This window comes from Dendropsophus ebraccatus, chromosome 11 (assembly GCF_027789765.1).
Source record: "Dendropsophus ebraccatus isolate aDenEbr1 chromosome 11, aDenEbr1.pat, whole genome shotgun sequence".
NCBI lineage: Eukaryota > Metazoa > Chordata > Amphibia > Anura > Hylidae > Dendropsophus > Dendropsophus ebraccatus.
Window position 1 is genome coordinate 83997148 of NC_091464.1, and position 27590 is coordinate 84024737.

Here is a 27590-nt window from a genome sequence, read left to right on the forward strand (position 1 = left end):
AGTCTTTGCAGGAGAATGGATATGCCATCAGTAAATTAGTGCTATAATCTGGGATTCTAGAATCTCCTAAAGCAGCGACATACCCTAAACAACCTGAAAAATCTTTTTTGGCCTAGTTAAAGTAAATTAATTTGACACATTAACAAAAAAACAAAAAAAAAAAAAAAGAAATGTTTAGGAAACCTAAAAGTATAAACTGCTATGCTCTTTGTAAAAACTCAGATAGGATCGCTCACTCAGACAAAAGCAGGATTTAGTTCTCTCAAGAGTGAGAAATGACAATGCCCTACTGGAGTGTAGTGATGAATATCGAGAGCCAGGGAATGTTCCGAGTGCTCAAAGTGCCTATATAGTTCTCAAAAGTGAACCTGCGTAGTCTGTGAAAGCATCATGCTTCTGTTTGATAAAGTAGTTATTTCCACTTTCAGTACAACCCACATGCTTTACTTTTCTTTTTCTTTAAACTATTCCCTGATGATTAAAACAAAAAACTAAAAAAATACTAAAAAAAAAAAAAAAAAAAAAAAAAAAAAAAAAAAAAAAAAACAGCAGCCAATGCAATCATACTGTAGATTACACACATACAAGTAACCCTGTACAAACGGATTAAAATACAGCATGTGTAGGAAGCCTTATTTTGGCAGCTGCTCAGTACCATTGAGAAAGCTGCTGTGAGGACATCTGTAGGCAGTTTGTGTTGAATGATCAAAAGGAATGGCCGTTAAGTTTTTCTTGCAGTTATGTATAAGACATGTGTGAACCATTGGATATCTGTGAAGTAACACTTGTGCTCCTGCTCATTCCCTGCTCTGTCCGTCCCCCAGAAGCTGTCCGCCTCAGAGCCTGGGGGCTGTTGCGGACCCCCATTGTACTGCCACGTGAGACACCTTGTACTGACCCTGAAGGATGACCCCATGGTTGGGGCCCACCTTGCATTGGGTGTCCCCAGGCTTGAGGTGGGCCTCCCATGGGGTGTCCCCAATGAGGTCCTGGGCCTCCTGTGGGATTGTGGGACCAGCCAGAAGCTCCCGGGTAGCTGTGGCTGAACGCCTCGGGGGAGAGATTAGAAAGTATCATGTTACTAAACCCTAGCCTCATGCTCTCAGAGTCAAAAGCTTCAATTTCCCGAGCTTGGCGTTCCAGAAGACTCCGTATTCGCTCTGTTCTCTCATTCTGAAGAGCCAGCATTTCCTCTTCAATCTAAAATAAGAAAATAAAAAGTTATTCTGAAAGAAATATCAAACTACAGGGAGTATAAGGACATCAAACTAAGCAAATATCTCCTACTTCTCACTGTTCTAAGTCTTGCTATAAGAGCTGACTGGAGCAGGAGGAGGAGCCTCACCTTTCTGCCCTGTCTGCAGCCTGGTAAAAAGATTAAGCCCCACCCCCTGACTAAGCCCCACCCTTCGGTAGTTCTACAGCCAAAAACTGAAGAGAAGAGTTGAAAATTAACCTATTTTCTCAGAAAAATTTTCAGAAACTCAGACACATGCATTATCTTTATTAATCATTTTCAAATTAAAATTGTAATATTTATCGTTACTAGGGGAGAAAAAAAAAAAAAAAGTTTGCGTGAAATGTCAAACTTTGAACAGTTTGGGTCTGCATGCCAAACCCACACCAATTGGTAGATACAGCTGGAAGAAGTGTGTGTGTAATGCTCGTTTACACTGAGCGATAATTTGCCCAATTGAATGATTAACAATTTCGAAGTAACAATGTGTTTTTTATAACTATCAGCATTTAGACGGAACGATATATCATTTGGAAAATTCGTTATTGTGATTGTTTCAAGATCGCTTGAGCCTGAAATATCGATAGTAGTGTCGATATTTCAGTGCATCGTGCATCCCTAGTTTACACGAGCTGATTATCGCTCAAATGCGATCGTTATTGTTTAAATTCGAACGATAATCGTTTTGTCTAAATGCAGCATAAGTCTTTGGAGCCAGTCTAGGGAGTGACATGCACAGTCATGCACTTTCCCTGGCTTTTTTTAGAAACTGGTGGGGGCCTCAGCACCGGCACACTGACCGATAAACCTGTGATGCGTGTGTGACATGTTAAAAATATTTTAAATGGCAGTAACGCTGTAAGTTATGCAAACTAATAATTATAAGCAGAATAAGGAAAAAAAAGTAGCGATAGATAGCACTGAAATAAATTATACAGGCCTGCACGCACAAAAAGGGGTACATTTGTTATGGTCACACTTCTATTGGGCTTCCTGGCACAGCGCATCCTGCAGCACTACTGTTATCTCCAAATCTCCAAAAAATGCTTACAAGCCCTAATAGACAAATTTCAAAATGAAGGCTGCATGCCAGGAGCCTGTCCTGTGAGGAAAAACAAATGCAGGATCATGGTCAAGGTTCCCTTATAAATGGAAGACAAGAGTGTGAACTGAGTCCGAATGTAAAACAGCAAATATAAAGTAAGGCTGTGTTCATGTTTCTTTAGTTATAAACAAATGAACATAAAAATAAATTGGAATTAAAGGGTTATCCAAGGTTACAAAAACACAGCCACTTTCTTCCAGAGACAGGACCAATCGCCTCCAGTTTGGGTGCAGGTTTTGTAACTCAGTTCCATTGAAGTGAGACAAGAATGATGCTGTCTCTGGAAGAAAGTGGACATGTTTTTGTAGCACTGGATAACCCCTTTAAAGCCATGGACAAGCATAATAGCAAACCACAATACAGAATCTATTGGTGAATATTGATCTCTCCCTTAAATGTGACACATTCTGTAAAAGAGGCTCCAAATCATAACCATAAAACATTGGATACAACTACCTCAATGAAGTAGTCGACAAACAATAAAATTAAATCACTAACCTTCTGCTCAAGAAGGGCTCTACGGAGGGAAACCCTTTGTTCCAGTTCACGTAATTCACGCTCATGCTGGGCCTCGGCTTGCATCTTAATTTTGCTCTGATAAGCATTCAGTAGCTCCAGTTCTTGCTGTAGCTGCATCTTCAATACCTGGCACTCTGCTTCCTGTGCCTCATCCAGGCGCAGCTGCAAGAAAAGGTAAAATATTCACCTGAACAAAAATCCTCAAACTGGATGTCAAGTCAGAACAGCCTGATCAGCGGACAAATGAGCGTTTGCATGTTTATTGTTCCTTTAGGGCCACTGTGTTGTTGGTAGGCCACTGTTAAGACAGGTTTTTATTGCGTTTTACCGAAAATAAGACAGTTTCTTTTTGTTAATTTTTGCTCCCAAATTTGTGCTAGGTCTTATTTTCTGGAGAAGTCTTATTTTTCCATGAAGAATTCACATGTCACATGCACAGCAGAGACAGAGTGTACGGTTTGGCGGCTTTCAGCCACCAGGGGGAGCTCATCACAGCAAACTGATACAGCACAGCAGGGATAGAGCTGCCAGCCACCAGGGGGAGCTCACCACAGGACAGCATACAGTATGGCGGTAGGCGACAAAATAACGGTAGACTGTGTGCAGCTCTATATCTGGTGGGATGGGACAGTGGGGATGGCGGCAGGCAAAGGGCCTCTTTATGCCTTGCCTGCACATTTACAAGCGAGGCCTGAGGAAAGGAACATCGGTGTTGGCGGCAGGTGACTGTCTTCATGTCCTGCATGCAGCTGCTCTGCAATGGATGGTGAAGGTAAGGGACAATGGGGACGGGCTAAAAAGAATCCCAGCTGCATGCCCTGGTGTTCTGTTCCGCCAGCATGCTTCCAAACAAACACTTTTTTAGGTCTTACTTTAGGCAGGAGGCCTTCTATTAAGCAATTCAGCAAAACCTCTACTAGTTTTTTTTTTATTTTTTAGGGGATGTCTTAATTTCGGGGAAACAGAATTGTAGCAATATCTTTGTAATTCATGCAGCTTTCCTTCAAAACCTGACCAGTCTTCCTGTCCTAGCTGCTGAAAAACCCCCACAACATGATGCTGCCACCATGCTTCACTGAAGGGATGGTACTTGGCACTTACCGCTTGTGTAGATAACATCTCATTAATGCTATGGTCATACTGCTCAGCTAATATTGCCAGTTTACGGGTCTGCTCTTCTTTCAGCCGCTTGAGCACAGCTTTGTGTTCATTCTTTGGTGTGGTCTCCAAAAGGTGATTTCGCAAAGCTTTATACTGCCTTGTCTGAATCTTGCAAGTATCCTGGAACTGCTTCTTGATCTGGAGCTCTTTAGACTGAACAAAAAAAAATTCATACATCTTTAACAAGTCACACATAATCACTAAATACTATGTCAAACTGTATGCATTCTTTAAAAAGATACAGCTACAGTACACTAATAAGGGCCCTATTGCACCAAAAGATGTCTGACAGATTTTTTTTCAGCCAAAGCCAGAAAAAGACTATAAACAGAGAACAGGTTGTAAAGACGGCGATTTCTCCTCTCTTCAATTCCATTCCTGGCTTTGGCTGAAAAAATCTTGTCAGACATCTTTTAATGTAATGGGGCCTTAAGGGTAGGTTCACATTCCTGCTGGGGCTCTGTTCAGGGCCTCCATCGGAGAGTCCGTTCAGCACCACAGAACGGAGCCAGACATTACCTAATGCAGACAGATATCCCAGAGATCCCTTTGACTTCAATTGGGTCTGTCACGTTTCCACCTGGTGTCCATATATTTTGCAGGATTTGAGCAGACAAACCAAAAGAATTAGGGTACTGTTACATGGCCTGATGGGGGCCCGATAATAACTGTAAACGAGCGCCGATCTACTAGATCGGCGCTTATTTACTGAGCCTATTACATGGCCTGATAATTGTTTAACAAGGGCTGCATGGACATTGTTACCGATGTCCTTGCAGCCCTTGCTTAAACTGTATACATTACGTATCCATGGTCCAGGCTTCTCTTGCGGTCTGCTTCTCCCCGGGTCCAGCTCGCTCCAGCTTCATAGCGGCCTGTCTTAGCTGACAGGCTGCTCAGCCAATCAATTGCTGTGGCGGTCCCGGCCAGTGATTGGCTGAGCGGCCTGTCAGCTAAAAAGCTGCAGCACGCGAGACCCGGAGAGAAGCAGAGCACAAGAGGAGGATCCCTGTACCATGGATAGGTAATGTAGGCACTTTGCAAATCGTCAGCCGCGCACCACTATTACACGTAGCGGTGCGCGGGTCGGTGCCCGCCAAATATAGGTCCAAACCTATATCAACGATCAGCTGATGATTGTTGTCATCGGCTGATCGTTGTGTTTATTACACAGAGCGTTAATCGGCCGGAAAGGGAGGTTTCGGACAATTATCGTTCCCTGTAATAGTCCACTTACTACTTTCTTATTAAATGTACACTGTTAATGAATTTATAAAGAAAAATCATAGGCCGTACCTTGAGGCTCTTGGGTTGCTGTCGAACCTCCATGACATGTTTGCGTCTTAACTCCCGCTCTCTTCGTTTATTGTACTCAAGCTGGTTTGTGAGTTCTGTTTGGTGTTGTAGCTTTATAAGCTCACATCTCATCCTCTGTATAGTATTCAAATGGCGAAACTCTAATTCTTGCATTGACTCATGTTGTCTCAGGAGCATAGCATGTTCCAGATCTTTTTGTGTCTGTCGTTTATTCAGCTCCTAGTAAAGAAAAGACTTTATGTAAGTAAATTAATTAATTAAAATATGGTAAATTAAAGGGGTGATGTTTGTATCGATATTAAAAGTTGGAGTAACAAATATTTCTGCCAAAAAAAAACTTTAGCATAAACCTCATGTCTGTGGTCAGGGTGTTTTAATCTTTAGTGTTTTTTTGCTGTTGTTTTTTTAAGCACTCTCTCAAATAGTAAGCCAGAAATATAACAGAATATTACAGCTTGTGCACCTATACAATTTGTATTATAGTGAGAATTACATCTACAATATAACTGCAGTATATAAGTGAGATTGAGATTTAACCCTTTGAGGACATCCCCAAAATGACCCAGTGGACCGCGCAAATTTTGATCTTAGTTTTTTCGTTTTTCCCTCCTCCCCTTCTAAGAGCTCTAGCACTTTCAGTTTTCTATCTACAAGCCATGTAAGTGCTTGTTTTTTACAGGAATAGTTGTACTTTGTAATGGCGTCTTTCATTTTACCATAACATGTATGATGGAACCCCAAATATATTATTTATGAAGATATAAATTGGTGAAATCGTAAAAAAGAATGCAATATGGTAACGTTTGGGGGGTTCCTGTGTCTACGTAATGCACTATATGGTAAAAGCGATATGATATTATTACTCTATAGGTCAGTGCAATCACAACCATATGCAGGTTTACGCAGATTCTCTAATGTTATATATTTTTTTAAATGAAATCCTTTTTTTTTTGGCAATTAATTATAAATAAAATAGCCCTATTGTGACGCTTATAACAGTTTTATTTTTTCACCTACGGGGCTGTATGGGGTGTCATTTTTTCTGCCATGATCTCTAGTTTTTATTAATACCATATTTGCGAAGATCGGATGTTTTGATCACTTTTTATTATTTTTTTTTTATATATATATAATGTAACATAAAATGGGTAATCCGCGCACTTTTTTCCCTCTTTTCGTGTATGCCGTTTACCGTTCGCAATGACGCTTGTTATATTTTAATAGATTGGACAATTACGCACGCTACGGTATATTATATGTTTATTTATTTTTATATGTTTTATTTATATAATGGGAAAGGGGGGTGATTTCAACTTTTATTGGGGGAGGGGTTTTGGGGTTGTGTGTTAGTGTTTTTAACTTTTTTTTTTTGTTACACATTTGAAGTCCCTTTGAGGGACTTTTACATCCAGTACTTTGATTTTTACACTGATCATTGCTATGCCATAGGCATAGCATTGATCAGTGTTATCGGCGATCTGCTCATTGAGCCTGCCTGTGCAGGCTTAGTGCAGCAGATAGCCGATCGGACCGCAGGGAGGCAGGTAAGAGACCTCCGGCGGTCCTTTTTAACGATCGGGACCCCCGCAGTCACCCCCGGAGAAACACCCAGGACGTATAGTTACGCCCTAGGTCGTCTGGGGACAGACTTCCATGGCGTAACTATACGCCCTGGGTCGTCTAAGGGTTAAAGTTTTATTTTATATATAAAACATTTCAATGCATCATTAGATGATGCACTACATGCACACACACTTTACATCAGTGCTTCTCAAACTTTTTCTACAGGAGCCTCACCCAACAGACTAAGGCAATGCCTGGGCCTCACCAGACTTACCAAGAGGGTGCCTGGGCCTCAACATATGTGGTGAAAGTCCATTTAAAAGCTTAAAATAATGCGAGGGCTACCTTTCACCCATCTCCCAAGCTCTATATGATAATAAATCAAGTACAACATAAATAAAGTTGCTAAAATGGAGATTTTTGCAAACAGCAAAAGGACTGTGCAGTTTTGTGAAAACGGGCTTCTCAGCTGGGCCTCACCAACCGCTAGTGGGCACCTCACTGGGGAGGCCCGCCTCACAGTTTGAGAAGCACTGCTTTACATGATAGAGGTTTAAAATTAAAATGTATGACCTGCACTGCATGCTGACAGTTATCTATTTACTTTGCAGGCAGACTATGTAGCTACCTAAGGCTACATCTATAACAGGTGTATTTAAAGTGCCCTTGTTCTTATTTTTTTTTTAAAAAAAAAAAGCAAAAAAAAAAAAAAAGTCAAGGTTTTGGTGAGTCAAGTAAGCAGACCTCCAAATCTAAGCCCTTGTTTCATGCTGTAAGATTGCAGGGATATAAGTTCCATTATAAATTTATAAAGCTTGAATCTTATTAACAAATTATTATGATAAAGAAATCTCAGAATGCCACAGAGTGGGGGGTAAATGTACGTAGATCTAGATTGTAGGTGGAGAAAAAAAAAAACTCACAGTGTGCAGTGTGGTCGATTACATACCTCTCGGACCAGATCCTGCTCAAGGTTATGTCTACTGAGTAACATTCGCCTCTTGAAACGGCGGCACTCCAGCTCTAAGTATTGCCTTTGGCGGCGCAGAAGATTGGCTTCTTCTTCAGCCTGGTAATGCTGAAAGTTTTCCTTTTGTTTTGACAGCCACTCTTGTTTCTCCTTTTTTGGAGTACTCTGGTTTTCATTTAATTCCTATGGGAGAAAAAAAAAATCAAGGTGGCACAATGTTATACCATCCCTAATTCAGCAACTATCCTGGGCATTGTTAGAAGCCAACTACATGGAAACAAAGCTGTAAATGTATGGCATGTTTTAGAGCAGGAGACCAAGGCTTTTATTTATTTATTTATTTTTAAAAAATGTCTGCCAGCATATGTCTATGGAGGACACAGGACATGGTCCCATGCTCCTTCATGTCTGCCACGGTATGGACAGAATCACCACAGAGCAGGATAGCACAGCCTGGAGGAGGGGAGACTTTTTTGCTCTATGAGGTACATAGGGTTCAGTAAGTGCTATGAGAACACTTACTATACTGTACACAGAACAATTTTACTATAAAGTAGCCAACCCCTTTAATGCAAAACACAAAATAAACTGTGCATGATAAAGACGAGCAGGTTGCTAGAGACAATAGTTTTTGCAACAATGCAACAGTCACATCTATGTGTGTACCTTACATACAAACACCCTCTACCTTATGTATCATACAAAGTGTGAACTGTATGAGTTTACTATGGTAATTACAGTGACATCCCACTCTTATGCAGTCAAGTCATGTGAAAAAAACAACCACATTTATTCCTAAACTATGTTCATGTATATAGCATAGACACGTCACAGATGTGTAGAGTAGTCAGTTCAGCAACAGCCTACATGGTTAGCAGACTACAGTCTCCATCATGTACCTGTGACGTTCCAGGATCTCCCCCTATATTCCCTTGGTTGCACAAGAGAAAGGTTGCACCTTGTTGTGCACTTTACATTGTGCTCCCTCACTGCTAAACTACTCGCATTAGTTCCTAGATCCAATGCTCCACTGTTACAGAAAAACAGTCCTGCTACTATAAAATTACTAATGCTGGAAGTGAGAAATTGCCAAAAACTAAACTGCAGGTCAAGACTCTAGGCAAGAAGCCCTAATCACAAAATGGGCAAGTATGGGGCGAGTAGTTGTGTGGGATACTACTGAGATTTAAAGGAGAACTCCAGCAAAAAGTAGGGCAGGGAATTATAGCAATATAATAAAGAAGTTATAATTACCCATCCCCATGCTACCACAGCACAGCAATTGTTCACAATTACATGCCAGTGTGCTGTAGCTCCAAGTCCTATTATGTTAAGACCCGCTCGCTCAGCCAGTCAATGACTGAGACAGGACATCCTTACAGTCCCTGACTGGTTAAGCACCTAGTTCCTATTGGGTTGTGATGACACAAGAACTGGAAGAAAACTGGAGACTGGCAGCTGTCAGCGAGTTGGTAACTGCTCTGCAGGAGCATGGCGACAGGCAAGTATGACTTCTTTATTATGTTCCCACCCTCTCCTGCCATCCCATATTTACATTTTGCTGTAATTCTCCTTTAAAAGGTATTTTCAAGTACAATTTATTGTTGGTCCTCATGATTATGAATATCAAATCACTAAGGGTCTGACATACAGCACCACCAGTAGTTTGGCAGAGCCATGCTGCTGGTAAACACACTGACATTGGAAGCAGACAGCGCTCTCCATTATGTATTAGCAGAGAACGGTTACTACAGATCCGTTCCCATTAACTTCAAATGTAAGAAACCACGCTCGTACGCAATGTCCAATAGCAGCTAATGGTAAATAGTATGTATATATTGTACCTCTTTCAATTGCTCCTTTCGCAGTTTGTATTCCCTCTTCTGTGACTCCAAGAAGCTATTCAGTTCTTTCTTTTGTTGTGCCTGGATGTGTTGCTGAAACTTCTTTTCTTCATTTGCCATCAGCTTCAGCTGTTAAAAAACAAAATTCATTAAAATTTTAATTCAACTTTTCTATGACCCCTGGCTTTCTATATATTCAAGCAAAGCGGTGTTGCTTTTACCTATGGCTATCTTGTGATCACAGATTACTGTACTTTGCTTTTTCATAAGTTTGAAAGAATTCCCACAAAACTTTACCTACAAATTTGCTTTAGATGTGGTCACACTCAAACAATTAGTGGTATGGAAAATCCTAAACATTCAGCTAGTTTCTTATCTATATTAAAAGGGCCACTTTGTTTCTACAAACAGCATCAGTTTGGGTGGGGGGTGGGGGGTTGCAATTAAGCTCTATTCACTTCAATGGAACAGAGTTGCAAAACCACATCAAAACTGGAAACAAGAAGTGATGTTGTTTCTAGAAGAAAGCAGCCAAGTTTTCTAAGCCTTGACAACCCCTTTAAAAGGGGCTGTGCCATAATGATAACTTAACACATACAGATTACAAAGATAGGTAAGGAGTCCAATTTGTGGTAGTTCAACTAATTCTAGATAATGTTCCCTACTTTCCTTTGCAAATATTGGTGCAGTGAGGCAGGTTTATAGGATTACTGGAGACACCTAATGTACTTGGCTAACAGCCTCAGGGTTTGAAGAGTGGCAATGTCCCTCCATTCAAACAAGAACCTGAGTACCTTGTTTCCATGATAAGTGAGTGTTTTCTCAGTTACAAGCCTAGTTTACAACCACTTATCTATTCTGTGGATGGTGACAAGTTGCAATATGGCATAATCCTTTTAACTCACTGAGAATTAATTGGGTGAATAGAGGGAACTCAAACTGTACTGCAAGCAAAACAAACTACTATGACAAAGACGCCACCGTCTCACCATTGGAGACATATCACCGCTGGTCCTACCAATGTGACCAGAACTGGCTGCTAAAATGAAGGCAGCAGCAGACCAAGTAAAAAAGATGACCTTATTTAAGCAAATGGCACAAGGTCCATATGACTGGCATGTATTATGACAATCCCACCTCTTTATCCATGGCTGCTTGGTGTTTCTTTATAAGTTTTTCCATTTCCGCTGCAAAGTTGTTGCGCTGAGTCTCCAGGTCTTTGTCTAGCCGGAGCCGATGCTCATCCATCTCTGCCTTCAGCTTGTTCTCTAGTGCCATGAGTTGCTTTTGATGTTGCCGCCTCATGCGCTTGTAGCCAGACATTTGCTCTCGCAGCTCTGAGTCTTGCTCATGTTCCTGGATTTGCCTCGTCACCTGTAAAGATTTTATTTATTATACTACTAATTCTATATCTAATGACCACAAAAATATATCCCTAAAAGAAATAAATGTCTTCATTTTAGGGTTCATTCACATGCGCATTAGCTAAATAGTTTTTGATGCTGAAATCATTTGTGCATCAAAAACCATACGGTTTAAAAAAAACAAAAAAAAACTTCAGTTCATTTTGAAGCTCACATTGAAATCGTGATGATTTTGCTGCAGCTTTGCTACATAGAAAAATGGTGAAAGAAAAAGATTGCAACTAATGACACAACTGCAACTGATGGCACGTCATGTTCTGAGCATTGCATGCAGATGGAACCTACCCTGCATGTGATGTCTAATATCATCTCGATATTGCTGCAACATCAGTATACCTCCCAAGACGAGCATAGAGAGGAAAGTAAAGCCAGGGAGCAGAGCAGGTATGACCTTTTCTGCTCCCTTGCAACCCCTTTTAAACATTCACACCCAAAATCAGCATGTATAAATTTACTGTGGTAATAGGGATGAATATAGCAAAAAAACAAAAAACAACTTACCAGCGAGGCAGTGCGTATGGTGGCAAAGTGCTCTCGGTTCCGATAGTGAGATTTGTGGCGGGAAACCTGGGGTGGAGACTGTGGTTCTGATGGCCGCGTTCTAGATTCTGATTCCTCTTGGAAATTTTCTTCCTCCTGATTAAAAAAACATATGTGTAAAGAAAATCACCCAGAAATGTAACAACTAAATAAGGCCGTTAAAACAAATACAAGCAAGCTCTTACTAGGGAGGTATTTCCCCTTAGGGCAATTGCTTCTAGGAAAGTATACACCCATAATATGGTACTATGGGGGAATCACATGGCACTGTTTGGAGCTGCAGATACTCTGTGCGCTTCCACATGAAACTTGTGAGGTCTTTTTAACATGATTTTAATACACATTAAGAAAAATGTTAAATGTTAGAAGGAATCTAGGAAGTATATAAGAATATACAATAATACGTGGTTAAGCACCATGTTGTTGGTATGACACGCAACCACATATTTTAATGTGCCATTTTTACATGTAACTTTAATGGATTAATTAAACAGCACAAAAAAAAAAAGAATATTTTGTTAAATTCACGCTCCAACCATAAGAAATTAGCACATTATCTTTGTTAACTCAGTTCATAAAAGCAGTGACAAGCCTTCAGGTTTGCACTGTTATGATCTACAATCTCTTCAGAACCAAAAAAAAAAACCCAGAGGATAAAATTCTTAAACTCTTGATCTGGAGGGTAATATCAAAGATCTGTTCTACTAATCAAAAATGACGGGTAAAAAAAAAAAGTCATATCTGTGTATCAAGTGAAAAACTATACAAAAAAAAAAAAACAACTTACTGGTTTCAAATGAATGACAGAGCTGTTTGACATTACGGTATGATCTCCTTCCATCATGTCCAATTCACTCTTGTCATCTGAGGCATCTGGAAGACTATTCACACTACTACTTTGGCTACTGGCACTAATAGACATACTTGGGATAGACTGGTTACTACCAATGCTGTTTACAGTGCCTGTTCTGCCAACTCCATGTTCTTGTTCCTAAAAGGAAAGAAAGAAAATTACCGCTAGTACATCCTGCCTGACATTGAAAGGCCAACATAATGCCTTTCCTGTGCCAGTCAATAATGGTAGGTAGAAAGCACAAGTGAAAAAGCTCCAAAATGACCCTGCCCCAAGAATGCGCTTGCTTGCAGCACAGGTCGGGCCATCTAATAAGGCCTAAAGAGAGCAATGTCATTGCAATAATGTCAATAATTTTGTTAAAAAGTAACTAAAGGTTGGGAGAAAAAAAAAAACAAAAAAAAACTTTGTACAAGAAACAGTGACAGAAGTTTTATCATTGGAAGACTAGGTTGTGAGAATACATTCTCTGTAATGAAGGAACAGCTAAGCACTCTGCCCTTTCGACTTTGGCAAGGTGATTTATGGATGGACGCATAATCATTTTATGTATATAAATACACAGCTTTGAGTTTACCTCCAAGGAGCAGGCACATAGGGAGAAGTGCTCAGCTAACTGTTATTGGAGGTGACAGAAGTATTGGTGGGTCAGGTCCTGACATTTCATTACCACATGGTAGTACCCCCCCCCCCCCCCCCCCAAACATTAGTTACCCTTTTGGTACAAAGCAACTCCATTAAAGATCATACCTCCTCCTCCTCTTGAGTTTCTACAGCAGGGCCATTATGGGCCTCCTGGAAAAGCAGCTTCTTCATTTTACGGTATTGTAGGTTATCCAGCTCTCTGACTGCATCCTTTGTCCTCTGGATCAGGTCAATTAACACTGTTTCTGGTCGCTCACGCAAGACAAACATGTGCTGCAATATTATAAGCATATTAAATCCCTCAAAGAAATGACCTCAAAATGGGACATTTATGCAACAATACACTTAAAAGTAAACTGTATCAAAACAGCTGATATTTCAAACATAATAAAAACCTTTACACTGCAGAGTTAATACGCAAATGAAAATCACTGATCTATTTCAGCTCTTTGTAAATATGACATAGAAAACAACAAGGTTTCTGACTTGGGCCTGGGCTACACAGAGACTTTGTGGAGCTACCAGATTCATTTTAACTATTGTGCTAAAGCTGAAGTCCAAAGTTCACATTGAGCTCTATATAACCTTATGGGCTGGAGCTGTAACTCAGGTTACAGGAGACGAGCGAACCTCGAGCATGCTCGAGTCGATCCGAACCCGAACTTTCGGCATTTGATTAGCGGTGGCTGCTGAAGCTGGATAAAGCCCTAAGGCTATGTGGAAAACATGGATATAGTCATTGGCTATATCCATGCTTTCCAGACAACCTTAGAGCCTTATCCAACGTCAGCAGCCACCGCTTATCAAATGCCGATTGTTCGGGTTCGGATCGACTCGAACCAGAACCCGGTTCGCTCATCTCTAGTTATAATCCATCTTGTAGCCCTACAAAACATCAAATTGTAACCCTGGCCTTAACTTGGACACAAAAGCACTGGCACATCTTTAAGCAGCTGGGGTTTAGGGTCTCAAATTTGCCCATATTATTCTCTCTCCTTCTTACTTTCTATGTTTATTAATTTTACAAAGTGGGGAACGGGGCCAGACCGCTTATTTACACAGATTACAAAGTTGTATAACTTTGTAATGTGTGTTAAATAAGCTTAAAAAAATATATATATCGCCAGAGTTGTCCTTTAACCTCTTTGTTCTGTTTCAGGTCCCTGTGGGGCATGGCCTCAACCTCCTGTGGTGCTGTCATGGTGGATGACTGGGGAAAATGGGGTTGCTGTGTTAGTTCAATGCTGTGCCCCCTTCACAGGCTATTTTGCACATCTTTTCCTGGCCACCTAGCTGTACATGGAAAACAGTGAAGGAGCCAAATCGCTTAATCAGCAATATGCCATCGCTTTATGAGATAAAGCGATAACACTGTAAGAAGCGAAGTATAACCGTAACTGCTCTTTCAACATATGAAAAATCAATCAAGAGTATAAGGACTGTAGGTGGCAATTGCTTGGATTAGATCTACATTACAAGAGAAGTAAAACTGACCTTAAGCAGCTCATCTGACGTAGGTCGATCTTGAGGGATTTTCTGGAGACATGAATCTACAAAGTTTCGAAAGTAGTCAGACCTGCAGTAGCAAAGAGAAAATACACATCAGCTCAGATGGAGTTTCTTTCCATTGAATCATAGTTCTAACACTTGGCATGAACTGGACTAACAAAATACCACTGTAACCGAGTGTACAGAGCTTAAACTAAGAGCATTGAGAAGGATGAAGAAGTATTTTCTTAATAACATATGAAATTAGGTAGCAGTAAGTATTAAAAATTTTTGCAAAGTGAACTGTACAACACTTAATTTTTCCCCCTACTCTTGTCTCCAGTTCAGGTGTGGTTTGCAATTAAGCTCCATTTACTTCAGTGGACCTGAGTTTCAAAACCTGCACCCAGACAAGAGTGGGACAAAAGTGGCCATGTTTTTGCAGCGCTGGATAACCCCCTTTAAATAGTTACCATGCAATATTAAATTGTATTCAGCACGACTGACTAAGAGTTAAGCTGCAATAATATTGATGAGCACAATACTGTGTGATAATGACTACTAAATCATTTTACAAAGCAATGTCTAAATTCACTATTTGGTCTATGCAGACTAACATTTCATTAGGTGTCACACTGTGAAGTGCAGCATTTGGCTGCACAGGAATCAGTCAACATTATTAGTATGTATACAAAAACACATGTGAGTTGATGTTCTTCTAACGTAACATTAGGATTATGACACTTCCAGGAAAAGGATAGGCTTGCTGGCAGCACACCCATCATAGTTTAGTGGAGACCGCTTTACTGAGCATTAGTTACTGGGTGGTGACCACTGTCAAAAGCAAGAAAAATAAAATGCCAGGCATGTTCTTTGAATGAGGTTGTATAGGAGGTATCATATGTTCAACCTAATTCTGGGTCTTGCCAGATTCCAAAAAAGAACTGTGCAGTTTATAGCAGAGAACTTTGGGTACGCCTGGTCAGGAGAGTGGGATGAACATGGGTTTATTTGTAAAACGTCAGTAAAACATCCTAAGAAGTTTCCATTAAACAATTTTCAGTTTTATGACGTGTCACGGTGATCAGCTGGGACCCAGACCAGGAGGTACATCTGCGTGTGTGTGTATATATATTATATATATATATTATATATATATATATATATATATATATATATATATATATATATATATATATATATAGAGTATCTAAAAACGTAGCAGTATAATACACACATATATATATATATATATATATATATATATATATATATATTTTTTTTTTTTTTTTTCTTTATTATTATTATTATTATATATATATTTTTTTTAGCCATCAATAACTGCTCAGAGGGGTGAGAAGCCATATTAGGTGTAGGAGCTCTCCATGCAACTACACCAGGATCATAAAGTAGGTGTCTAGTGTATTTTGTGTTTGCTATTATAAGTCACATGCATAATACTTTTTAGGTCATTTTGGAGAAGACCTGTCTATACTATAAAAGGCTTTAAACTGCAAGTATACACAATGAAGGATTAGTTTTTTTGCCCCTATGTGTATTTGTAATATGAGGAGTCACACTTGACATCATAAATAGAAAATACTGAAAATAATTGCCTTGAAAGAGAACTTTAATCTTCAGTTATTGTGATCATTTGTGAAGTAAACAATGGCACAGATGAGCAAGTAAAGTTATGATGGTCATGTGCGATACTCACCATTCACTAGACTGAAGTGTGGGAGAGTCATTCTGCGCTATGTGGTATAAGGCACTCATTGCATTCATGTTAAACAAAGGAGGTTTCCTTTCAGCTGTGAAGAACAAACATCAACTGATAAATCATACAAACCCCATTACCGGTCTTCCCACAATTATAATCTATTTTATTTTATTTCCTCTTGTGGCAGAGTGAGTAAAAGGTCAGATGAATTGTGTCATGGCATGCAATGGCTCTTATGACAAAACAATAATAGAGAAACCTAAGAACATAATGTGTAACTTAGAGAACCCCAGACAAAAGGCTATCCCTCCCCCTTCCCCCCCCGGGTGTGACTACAGCCAATCAGTGACTGGAACGGCGTCCCACCCCAGTTACTGACTGGTTGAGCAGGTTGTCATTTAACCAGGTCATGACATCAGCAGCACAGGAGATCCTGGATCAGCAATCCAGCGCTGGAGAGGAACAGGTGGAGGAAAGTCTGGATCATTTGTTATATTCTCCCTGCCCCGGGAGTTTGGCCTTTCCTTTTACTAGCAGCCAGACTTCTCCTTTAATGACTACAACTTATGGACACATTTAGTTTCCCAGGAAGATAAGCAGCACTATAGGTGTCTGGCAGCCATTTATCTTCCACATGAATCATCATGACGGAAATATGTGTAGGGCCAGGTGTTTTATAAATCAAATCTATGGCCTTATATACACAATCCATGCCACGAAGACCCGAGAAAGATCGTGGCACAGACCCCACCCCCGCCACCTGGCAGCAGAGATGACAGGAGCACAGAAGACAACTACTCACCCACTTCCCCCCTGCTGGCCGGCCCACGTTCACTGGCACAGGGGGAGTAGGCGAATAGTTGTCTTCTGCACTCCTGTCATCTCTGCTGCCGGGCGGTGAGGGGGAGATCGGTGGCATGCTACGCACCGTGACATGTCCTATTTTTTCATTGTGCGGATAGCATTGGGGTCGTAGCACGGATCATGCAAATGGCTGCATTCACTTGAACTGCACCTAAAATTGTCTTTGGTTGCGGATCCGCAACCATGGGCAATTTTACAAGACATGTGAATGTAGTCTTACTCTTCCAAGGCAAAATGAAATCCTAATGTATCCCTGCATAGACAGGGGAAGACAACATTAAGGACATTTTCCTAGAAAATGCTCCAATCCAAAAACAATGTACACTTGACCTGAATGCATACACAATCAGGTCATTGAACTCAAAGGGAGCCTGCACATGTCCATGATGTGTCAGTTTTTTATTTTTCCATCAAATTCGTGCTTCAAAACACAATCATGGTGTGCTTTAAGTGTGAAATATTAAGTATGGCAACATACTGTAACAATGTACACAGTTTAGAACACTGATATTTTGTTGAACGGCATCCAACAACTCACAATCCTAGCAAGATTTATTCTAGATTTACCTAATTCAATACAAGTAATCCCAAGAGACCAAACATCCACTTTCCCATCGTACTGTCCTTCATCCATGGCTAAGATTACTTCTGGGGCCATCCTAAAATACAAAATACCATAAAATTAGTCACTGGAAAATATCCTTAACATATGAATACTGCAGTAAACTTATGACAATGCTGTTTGGTTCAAAAAATATGTAGCCTTACAGACCAGAATAAAGTTATTACAAAAGAGTAAACTAAAACATGGCCCAAGTTTTTTGCGCCATGTCTCCTTGATGCATACTTTTATTATCTGTCTGCCATCTTTCAAGGATGTATCATTAATACAATGTCGTTAAATCATCTCTAGATGAATCTAGAGAAACTCCAGAGATTACACAGGGTGATGCAAAAGTAAAGGTTTGTAGTTTAAGTAACATCAGTGCTCAATGGCCCTTTACTGGTTTAAGCAGCTGAAAGCAACTAATCGTAGCACAGCTTTCATTTTTTGAAGCGCAAACTCTGAAGTGAGCTGACATAACATGCTGACATCGAATCAAGAAAAAGCTTTCCACACGTTGTGACAGTACAGCAAAACTTTCAGACCTGGTAAATGTACCAGCACAAAACTGCTTTTCGTGTTGGGTGAAGCAATCTGAAGCCACTGGGCATTCATGTCATACTAAGAATCTGGGCCACCCAAAGATTTTGGAAGAGACTATGGACAGGATTTGAACTGTGTATGAGCGGAGTTTTGAAATAAATAGATCAGGCTGACAAGTATGGAACTACAGGTGAAACTAACCACAGTATGGCTCATCTTACAAAAACATCTGCTTTGTAAGCCGTACAGATTACATCTTCTACAGGAGATTAAACTAGAATGCTGTGACTTTCGCATTGACTTGCAGGGCTGACTGAAAGAGGACAAATTCACTGACAGGCTGGTGTTCAGCGATAAGACTACCTTTCACTTCAGTGGAAAGGACAATCACAATGTTAAGAGCTTGAGGCTCATCGAGCCTCGAGGCATAATGGATTATGCCCCAGATAAGAGTAATATCTTCAGAAAACCAGGGAAATGGTGCACATTAAAGGGGTTGGCCACTTTATAGCAAAATTGTTCCGTGTACAGTATAAGTAAGTGTACTAGTCACTGTATATACTGACAGCAGCTCCCTGTATACCTCACAGAGCTAAAAATCATACTCCCCTCCTCCAAGCTCTGTGTAGAGTCTGTCCATAAGATGGCCAAAATGGAGAAGCATGCGACCTTGCCCCGCCCCAAGTGTCCAACACTGAGCCTGTATATGCCTATGGTGAACACTGGGGGACGGGGCATGGTCCTCCTCCATGGTGCTCCTCCGTGTCGCCCATCTTATGGACAGACTTACCACAGAGCAGGACAGCACAGCCTGGAGGAGGGGACTCTATGAGGTACACAGAAAGCTGCTGTCAGTATATACAATGAATACAATTACTAATACTATACACTAAACTATTTTATTACAAAGTGACCAACCCCTTGAACCCCATTTTGAATATTTGCAGTTTATTAGGTAAAACTAGTACAGTGCTTTCTTTCACGTTAATGTGTGCTATAACTTTGTACCATCCTTTTTGAATCCCCTGTGTGGTCACTAAAATGTATATACGTTATAACTTTCTCTAAAATAGTCACTAATCCACTGAAAGCTAACTGTGCAATGTTAAGCTATGGCCGACAAGCAACTATGGCCGACAAGCAACGATAGCCCTGAGATTTTAGATATTTAGGATTCTAACATTACTGTTTCTATGACAAAAAAAAGTCATCATGCAGCATTTCAGTACAACAAAGATATTACACAAGCTTTAAACAACCTCTTACCAATATGGTGTCCCCACAAATGAATTGGCAGGAGAGGCTATTGATGCAGACCCAAAGTCAGCAAGTTTCACCTGGCCTGGTTCTGTGAGAAGGATGTTGCCTGCCTTTATATCTCTATGGAAAACAAAGTGAGAAAATGATACCATTATTAAACAGGATCCAAATATCTCAACACTATGTATTTGTCATTATTATTGGGTTTAATTCAGGAAAAGGTCCCCATACAAAGAGGTAATACTAAGAAAGGAATTTTTAAAATGTATCTGCCATGATGTGCGCTGACCTGATCAGTGTACCATCCACTCTCCGCTAAAAGTTCTGGTATCTATAAATTGCAGCAGAATGGATTGTACGTCGATCAAGTCAGTGTACATCAGCATACATGTACGCTTTGAAGACTTGCATGCCAATTTATTGGTGTAAAAAAAAAAAATTTGTTTAAATCTTATTATGCTCAAAATTATGCTCTCCGGTCAACAATATACATAATTTATGCATTTGTTACTGTATTTAATTAATTCGTAAAAACCTCACTAAGGAAAGACTTGAGAAAATTCTGGAATTACTACTATAAAATGGAATCAATTTTGTACTTACCTATGGATTAAATTATGAGAATGCAAATAGGCTAATCCCTGCAGTGCCCCGTGTGTGATTGCTGCAATTTCATTTTCTTGCAATGGCTTTTTGTGTACTGGTGAAAAAACAAAAAACACAAATGTCAGCCATAAAATAGATACATAAAGAATGTAGGCAATCTTCATCTAACAATGCGGCCCATGATTGGTTGAGCAGCCAGTCACTTCAGAGAAGTGGCTCTGACGTTACCCCGGTGGGCGGCAAGGAGAAGCCAGGAAGACACCGGGGAGTGTGGATAGGTAACGTGTATATATATATATATATATATATATATATATATATATATATATATATATATATATATATATATATATACACATACACTTTATTATTTTACACTTTTAAAGCAAGGGCTGCAAGGACATAAACAAGATTATTTATGCACGATTATAAAGCCCTGTAATAGGCTCAGTAGATTGCTGATCGAGCATATTGGCGCTCGTTTACATTACTAATTGGGCTGTGTAACACGGCCCTAACGGCCACCAAGAAGTTGTCCCTCTCTGTGAAATAAGGTGGTGCCATATACAGAATACAACAAGAAATTTTGTGTGTGTCTCTAATTCCTGCAATAGCCCCTGCTGATTCGCTTTGTAAAGGGCATCTTAAAGGTGAGCTTTATTAAAAGAGTCTGTCCTCTGATAAATTCCTTTTAAGTTGCTCTACAAAAAAGGGAACATTGGTGTAGTGTAAGATTTTATTATATTTAATAACACGTTACAGATATCTTTTCAACCCACATCTAAAGCACTGGATTCTCAAAATTCTATTACCAAGATGTTATACGGCATCAAAAAGCTTTGTAAGATAAGGCAAAGGAAGGTGGTCTTGGTTCTCAAGGCTCCAGATCATTGTTAGAAACTTTTTTACTTAAACTAATGCAATTTAAGGCCATGTTCACACAATCTACTTAAGAAAAGAAGGTCTGTTTTCCATTTACACAGCGGACGTTCTTTTCAAAATGAATGATTTTAATTCAAGCCAATGCAAACTGACGTCAATCGAAAGATGATCATGTACATTATTTCCATTTATTGTCCATACACTTCAATGTAACCCGCATTTAAACCAACGGACGTTGTTTGATATTTAAACTAACGGCCGTTGTTTTAAGTGCCACATAACGGCCGTTGCTCAAACAGTGTGTGAACATAGCCTAAAAGATTAAATACAGGGCCAGTAAGTGCCAGCTCATAACATGACCACTGCTGCACAAGGAGCCCCCCTTAATGTAGGAGATAGTCTGGATCTGACACCATAGGCTTCTCAGCAAATGAGGGAAGAGAATATAAAAGGGGTTATCCAGCACTACAAAAACATGGCCACTTTTCCCCCTCTCTTGTCTCCAGATTGGGTGGCGTTTCAAACTCGGTTCCATTGAAATAAATGGAGCTTAATTGCAAACCACACCTGACCTGGAGGCAAGAGAGGGGAAAAAGTGGCCATGTTTTTGTAGCGCTGGATAACCCCTTTAAGACTCTCCTCTAGTGTCTTCATATCTTTCCTCATCCTCTGAGAAGTTTATGGTGTCAGGTCCAAAATATCTCCTCCAGTAAGGAGTGCTCCTTGTGCAGCAGTGGCTATGTTATGGAAACTTGTACAGACGAACAGTGGGGCAGTTGCCTATTGCAACAAATCAGATTTAAGCTTTCATTTTTCAAAACTAAACCTAGAATCTGATTGGAACCTGCATCTGTTCCTTTACACAAGTTTTGAAAACTCTCCCCAATTGATCCAAATAGACACCCCAAGAGTGGGTTCAGTGGTAGCACAGTGGCAGCACGCCAGCATGTTCAACATGTTCTCCACGTGTTTGCATCAGTTTCCTTCCACACTCCCCGATGGGCACAGGGACTAATTGCAGCACAATCTATGTTAAGTCCAGTGGAATAGATTGACGCTACATAAACTAATTGTTATTACCCAGTTTAATAAACATGAACATGAGTTACCTTCTAGTAAGTCTGATGCAGATCCTAAACAATATTCCATGACCAGCTGGAAAAAGAAAGCAAATCACAGATGAGTGTGAGTTACATTTTAACTACTGCACAGAAATGCATTGAAGTGTCCAGGTGAGACGACACTGACAACAGAAAAAAGGATACAGCTCATAACCATGCCGAATACTGAGTTTTTGAATTTAAAAGGACTAAAAAGTTAATAAAGTTTATAGACTCTTAAACAAATAATTTGGTTTCCCAATTATTAGGCCTTATTCACACGTTCTGGGAAAATGGCAGTGGTCGCGGATCTGCGAGCACGGACAATTTTGGGGCTCATTATATCCTATTAGTCTATTCAGACAATCTGTGCCGCAAAAAGAACATGTCCTAATGTGGAGGCGGATTGCGTCACGGATCTGCCAATAGAACTCTAGGCATCCGTGTTTTTGACTGATACCACATCTATGGATTCTGTGAAAAAGAGGGATCCAGGCAGTGCATTCCCACGCTGCCTGATTGCTGTGAATTGAAACGCTGGGCTGGGCAGTGGGGATGCTGGGTGGGTGGTTTGGATGCGCTACATTCAGCTCTGCTACAATAAATACATACTGGGGTGTGGGGGGGTGCTACAAGTAGTGGAATACATACTGGGGTGATATGATCCAGATCAGGATGTAAAAACGAATGCAATCAAGAACTGTTTTCCTCAGATCAATGATTTAGCTAGTGGAATAAAATCAAGGTCCCTAAAACCGCTGACTGTGAATGAGGCCTTAGGGAATATGCAATTATGTCAACAGGGTAAAAAGGTCAGAGAGCACTGGGGCCCTTAAAGGGGTTTTCCAGTGAAAATCCTTTTCTTTCAAATTAACTGGTGTTAGAAAGTTATATAGATTGGTAATTTTCTTCAATTAAAAAATCTCAAGTCTTTCCATACTTATTAGCTGCTGTATGTCATGCAGGAAATGTTTTATTTTCAGTCTGACACAGTGCTCTCTGCTGACATCTCTGGCTGAGAAAGGAACTGTCCAGAGCAGGAGAGGTTTTCTATGGGGATTCCCATAGAAAACGGAGACAATCTCAGAAAGAGATGTCAGCTAAGAGCACTGTGTCTGAATGAAAATAAAACATTTCCTGTAGGACATACAGCAGCTAATAAGTATGGAAAGACTTGAGATTTTTGAAGTAAATTACAAATCTATATAACTTTCTGACAAGTTGATTTAGAAGAAAAAGATTTTCGCTGGACAACCCCTTTAAATGGACCTGTGCAAGGAGTCAAGGAGATTTCATGTGACAACTAAGCGTATCCCTTCAAATAGCATAATTCTGATGTCTGCAGTCGCAGTCCCCATCCCAACGGTCCTCGACCGTGTTAATGTAAAATGTAAAGACATAGAAAATAATCCAATACAAAATAAACATCCCATAGACTGCAGGATCATTTTGTACATTATTAACAACCAACAGTTTTCAGAATAATCTGGGCAGAGCTTCCGTCTATTAAAATAGGCTGAATACATTCATGAACAGTAAAATTTAGAACATGTCATGTGAGGCATGGTACATTTAGATGAAAGGCTTCTTACCCATGCCGTGTGCTCCCTCAGATAGCAGCCTTTGTATTCTATACTGTTCGGATGTTTTATCCTTTGAAGGAATTTCACTTCTTTGATGATATCCTGCCATTTCTGTTAAAGGAGAATATAAAATGTTATGTTTGCTTTATTAGAATGAATAAGCAATAAAAGACCTAGAGCTATTGTTAAAATAAAAAGATTAAAAAAAAAAAAAAAAAAAAGAACGGAATGATTTGTGGGCTTCTTTCAGCTAAAAGGTGACCTCAGCGACTAGACACTAAAAGATTATAATAAGACATTACAGACACAAAGAATATTTAAGCATTCATGACTGGTTGTAGACTCCACCATACGGGTCAGGAGGGATTTATTTAATCAGATAAAACTTGTCAGAATAGAGCTTATTAAAATAGAAAGAGATGTCCACCTAGTATGACAGGTGCTAGAGGAAGAGGCAGGTAAAATTACTATGTAATGGGCTCATTTGATCAAAGCCAGATTTTGCCTAGCTTTAGCTTAATACCAACTTATACTAAGAATATAAAGGAAAAAGGGGACAAAACTCGGAGGAAAGGCATATAATAAAGCTGGGAGCACTGTGGCACCATATATCGAATATGAGACACTGTACTCTCAACAAAAAGGAATACTCTGTAATACGGCCCAAGTGAGGCATGCAATGATTTTTCTTACATCAAAAAACACACAGATACGGTATAACCCCACAGCAAAGCTTGCTGAGGTGTATTATGGATTCATATACATACACACTGGCCCTTAAAGGGGTTATCCAGCGCTACAAAAACATGGCCACTTTCTTCCAGAGACAGCCCAACTCTTGTCTGCAGCTTGGCGGGGTTTTGCTGCTCAGTTCTATTGAAATGTATGGAGCTTAATTGCAAACCGCACTTGAACTGGAGACAAGAGTCGTGTTGTCTCTGAAAGAAAGTGGCCATGTTTGTGAAGCACTGGATAACCCCTTTAAGGCGACTCAGTCAGTGGGTTTATGCTGTCCCTATCTTAGGGTAGCATAAACTAGTCACCAAGAAGGCAGAGTGATGTATCCTTTATATTGTTCTGTGCAGCTGATTCTGAGAAATCCTCCTGAATAACAAGGGCTTACCGCGCACTAGTCCCCTCCGTTATATGTGCACTTAGTAGTCCTTGATATTCATGAGCACAAGCTCCATCTGCCCATTAACAGGCAGTTGTCTATCTATACTGTGTCAAACAGCAGCCAGAGGGCTGCGGGACTGGTGCGGCACAAAGCCCATTCTTCTACATATCAGGAGAACTGCTGAACAAATTGATGTAAGTAATACACTGATCAGGTTAGCCGTCACTAGTTTACGCTAAAGGCAGCATAAACAGACTTCCTTTAAGAATGCAAGTGGGCCAGGGATTTTGAAATGATTACTAGTTTCCCATCCTCTGTGTGACTTACGGCTTTCCTTACAACAAGACAACAGGGAGAAGAAAAGATCACCTAAGCACTGCTCCCCATTCATTCTAGCAATCAGTGGGGGTCTTAGCAGGTCCGACGTGCCAATATTTTTGAAATGCCAGTAAAAAATTTTTTTTTGTTGTTGCTGCTGCTGCCATTTGCCTGTGCAGCAGCCAATGCTACTCAATACAATACAGAAGGATTTCTAGTACACTGAACTCATACAAACCTCATTTGACTGCTTTCCACTATAGGACATTTTCTTGATGGCCACCACTTCATTGGTGCGCACATCATGTGCCTAGGATAAAAAAAAACAAAGATGTGAAGCAGCAAGTGTGACATGAGACTATAAAATCTAAAAATTATACTGAATGTAACAAGGCATCTCCACACCTTACCCTGCCATGTTGTGAAAATGACTGAGCAATTACAAGACTGTTTATTACGAGCAAAATACAGTAACATGGCCTGAATAATATATAGTATGGAACAAAGCAGAATGTAAACACTTGTGTCTATGGAAAGGATTTGCATCATCCTATTTTCCAGACAAGGACAATGATCAGTCCATCTGTAGTGACCATCAAATATGTAATATTTAAAGGGGAACTAAATCAGCAGGTGAGACTAATCTAATCTGCTGATACGTCCCTACTGCACAGTAGACTCCGAGGAGGATGGTATGTCTATCATAAATGGCCGGTCATATACCAGGGGAGTTATTTATCACACTGGCTCAGCAGCTTCTCCCTAATGTCCTACATGATCCTGGGGCGACTTCTGAGGGAATAAGGAAAGATATAAAGCAGCTTCTCCTGTGTGTTGTTATGTTGCTCATAATATATATTCATGAGCAAAACTTATAAAATTCATAACAAAACTCAATTTTAAATTGTTCTAAGATTTTTTTTCTTTAAAGCTGGAGTCGGAACATTTTTTCCGACTCCAGCCAAAACTAGTTCTGACTCCGACTCCACAGCCCGGGTGAACAGTGCACTTCAATGCACACTATTACTGCAAAGTGTAATTATATGACCAGAAAATAAGAGGAGACCTAGTAATAAATCCATTGTACCAAACAGAACTGGACTGGAAAGTAAAATGTCCTTACTTAGGATAAGCCATCTATACCAAATCAGATGGAGTCTGACTCTTTGCATCCCATCTGATCTGCTGACTGTAGGGGCCACAGTACTCCAGCAAGCAATGCAGCCTCTTTTATAAAGCACTGTGCCATACATATTGCAGTGGCTGTGCCTGGTAATGAAATTCACTGTAGCTCGGTTTTATTCAAGTGACTGAAAATACAAGTCACATAAACTACAAAATGTACCCAACAGGATCTGGTTAATAATGTAGAGGCCTCAGAGCTCACTGGAACGTCACAGCCAATGATCTGACATGGGAAGCCTGTCCTCAGGACAGACCATCAATAACATACCTACTACACTAAGGGTTCTGCAGGCAGAAAAGACTCCCTAAAAGCAATAGACATCTAACTAAAATCAGCTGTAATGTGCTTTAGCACTGGAGTATTGGAATATATCTCACATTCTTCCAGATTCTTATCAGAATAAGCCATGTAATCTAGATAAAGGAAATTACTGAAGGCCAAGACGCAGTTATGCATCTTCTTATAATCCTATAAAGTGGTACTGCAGCCGTATCATTTAGCAGTGAGTGAAAGAAAAGCCAGCTATTCTCCACTAGAGGGGGCCACAGCACCTAAAGCAAAATTCATACATTTCTTATTAATCATTGGTTTGGTTTTTTTTTTCCTCTATAATGTGGAGTTTTACAGGATCCTAAAAGACATCACCCAGAAGAGACAGGAGAGAGTGGTCACTGCACAGGCAGCAAACATTGAGTCGCTAGGAGGGAAGTATAATACGTCACAACAAACCTAAGATTTATATCCAAACTAAAGGCCCTACTCCACAGAACGATTATCGGCCGTTAATCGTCCCGTGGATTAAAAGGCAACGATCAGCCGACATCGTTCATGTTGGCTGATCGTTGCATCGTTTGTCTTTTGTGTTGAATGTGTTGAAAGACAAACGACAATGATAGCGGCGATCTACTGCCGTCGCTCCGGGCAATGGGAGCGGCGGCAGCAGACGACCACTATCCCCTATTAGCTGCCCGGACGATCTAGCGAATACCTTGGCAGCCCCCCGCAGCTCCCCGTGGAATAGCGGCGGCAGCGAGCGGGGAACAAGGAGCAACTCCCTGTCGGCCCGTGGAATAGGGCCTTAAGTGAATGCTTTATTATAGAACATAGCAGGCAATAAATCTGCTCAACGATGAAGGGTTTG

At 40.3% G+C, this 27590-nt stretch overlaps 1 protein-coding gene across 2 annotated transcripts in view; it reads right to left on the reverse strand.

Annotated features, from left to right (window-relative positions):
• Positions 1-518: 518 nt before the first annotated feature.
• TAOK1 (TAO kinase 1) overlaps positions 519-27590 on the reverse strand; it is an 86192-nt gene continuing 59120 nt past the window's right edge. For both annotated transcript variants that reach the window (XM_069944499.1, XM_069944500.1), the window contains 18 exons: positions 25502-25573; positions 23838-23939; positions 22255-22300; positions 20261-20357; positions 19664-19777; positions 17818-17909; positions 16384-16477; positions 14673-14754; positions 13284-13451; positions 12468-12671; positions 11642-11776; positions 10854-11090; positions 9717-9845; positions 7852-8055; positions 5319-5558; positions 3963-4175; positions 2841-3023; positions 519-1200 (listed from right to left, as the gene is read on the reverse strand). In XM_069944499.1, coding sequence (XP_069800600.1) covers positions 739-1200; positions 2841-3023; positions 3963-4175; positions 5319-5558; positions 7852-8055; positions 9717-9845; positions 10854-11090; positions 11642-11776; positions 12468-12671; positions 13284-13451; positions 14673-14754; positions 16384-16477; positions 17818-17909; positions 19664-19777; positions 20261-20357; positions 22255-22300; positions 23838-23939; positions 25502-25573 — 2874 coding nt within the window. In that variant the 3' untranslated portion in view covers positions 519-738. The remainder of the gene's footprint in view (positions 1201-2840; positions 3024-3962; positions 4176-5318; positions 5559-7851; positions 8056-9716; positions 9846-10853; positions 11091-11641; positions 11777-12467; positions 12672-13283; positions 13452-14672; positions 14755-16383; positions 16478-17817; positions 17910-19663; positions 19778-20260; positions 20358-22254; positions 22301-23837; positions 23940-25501; positions 25574-27590) is intronic.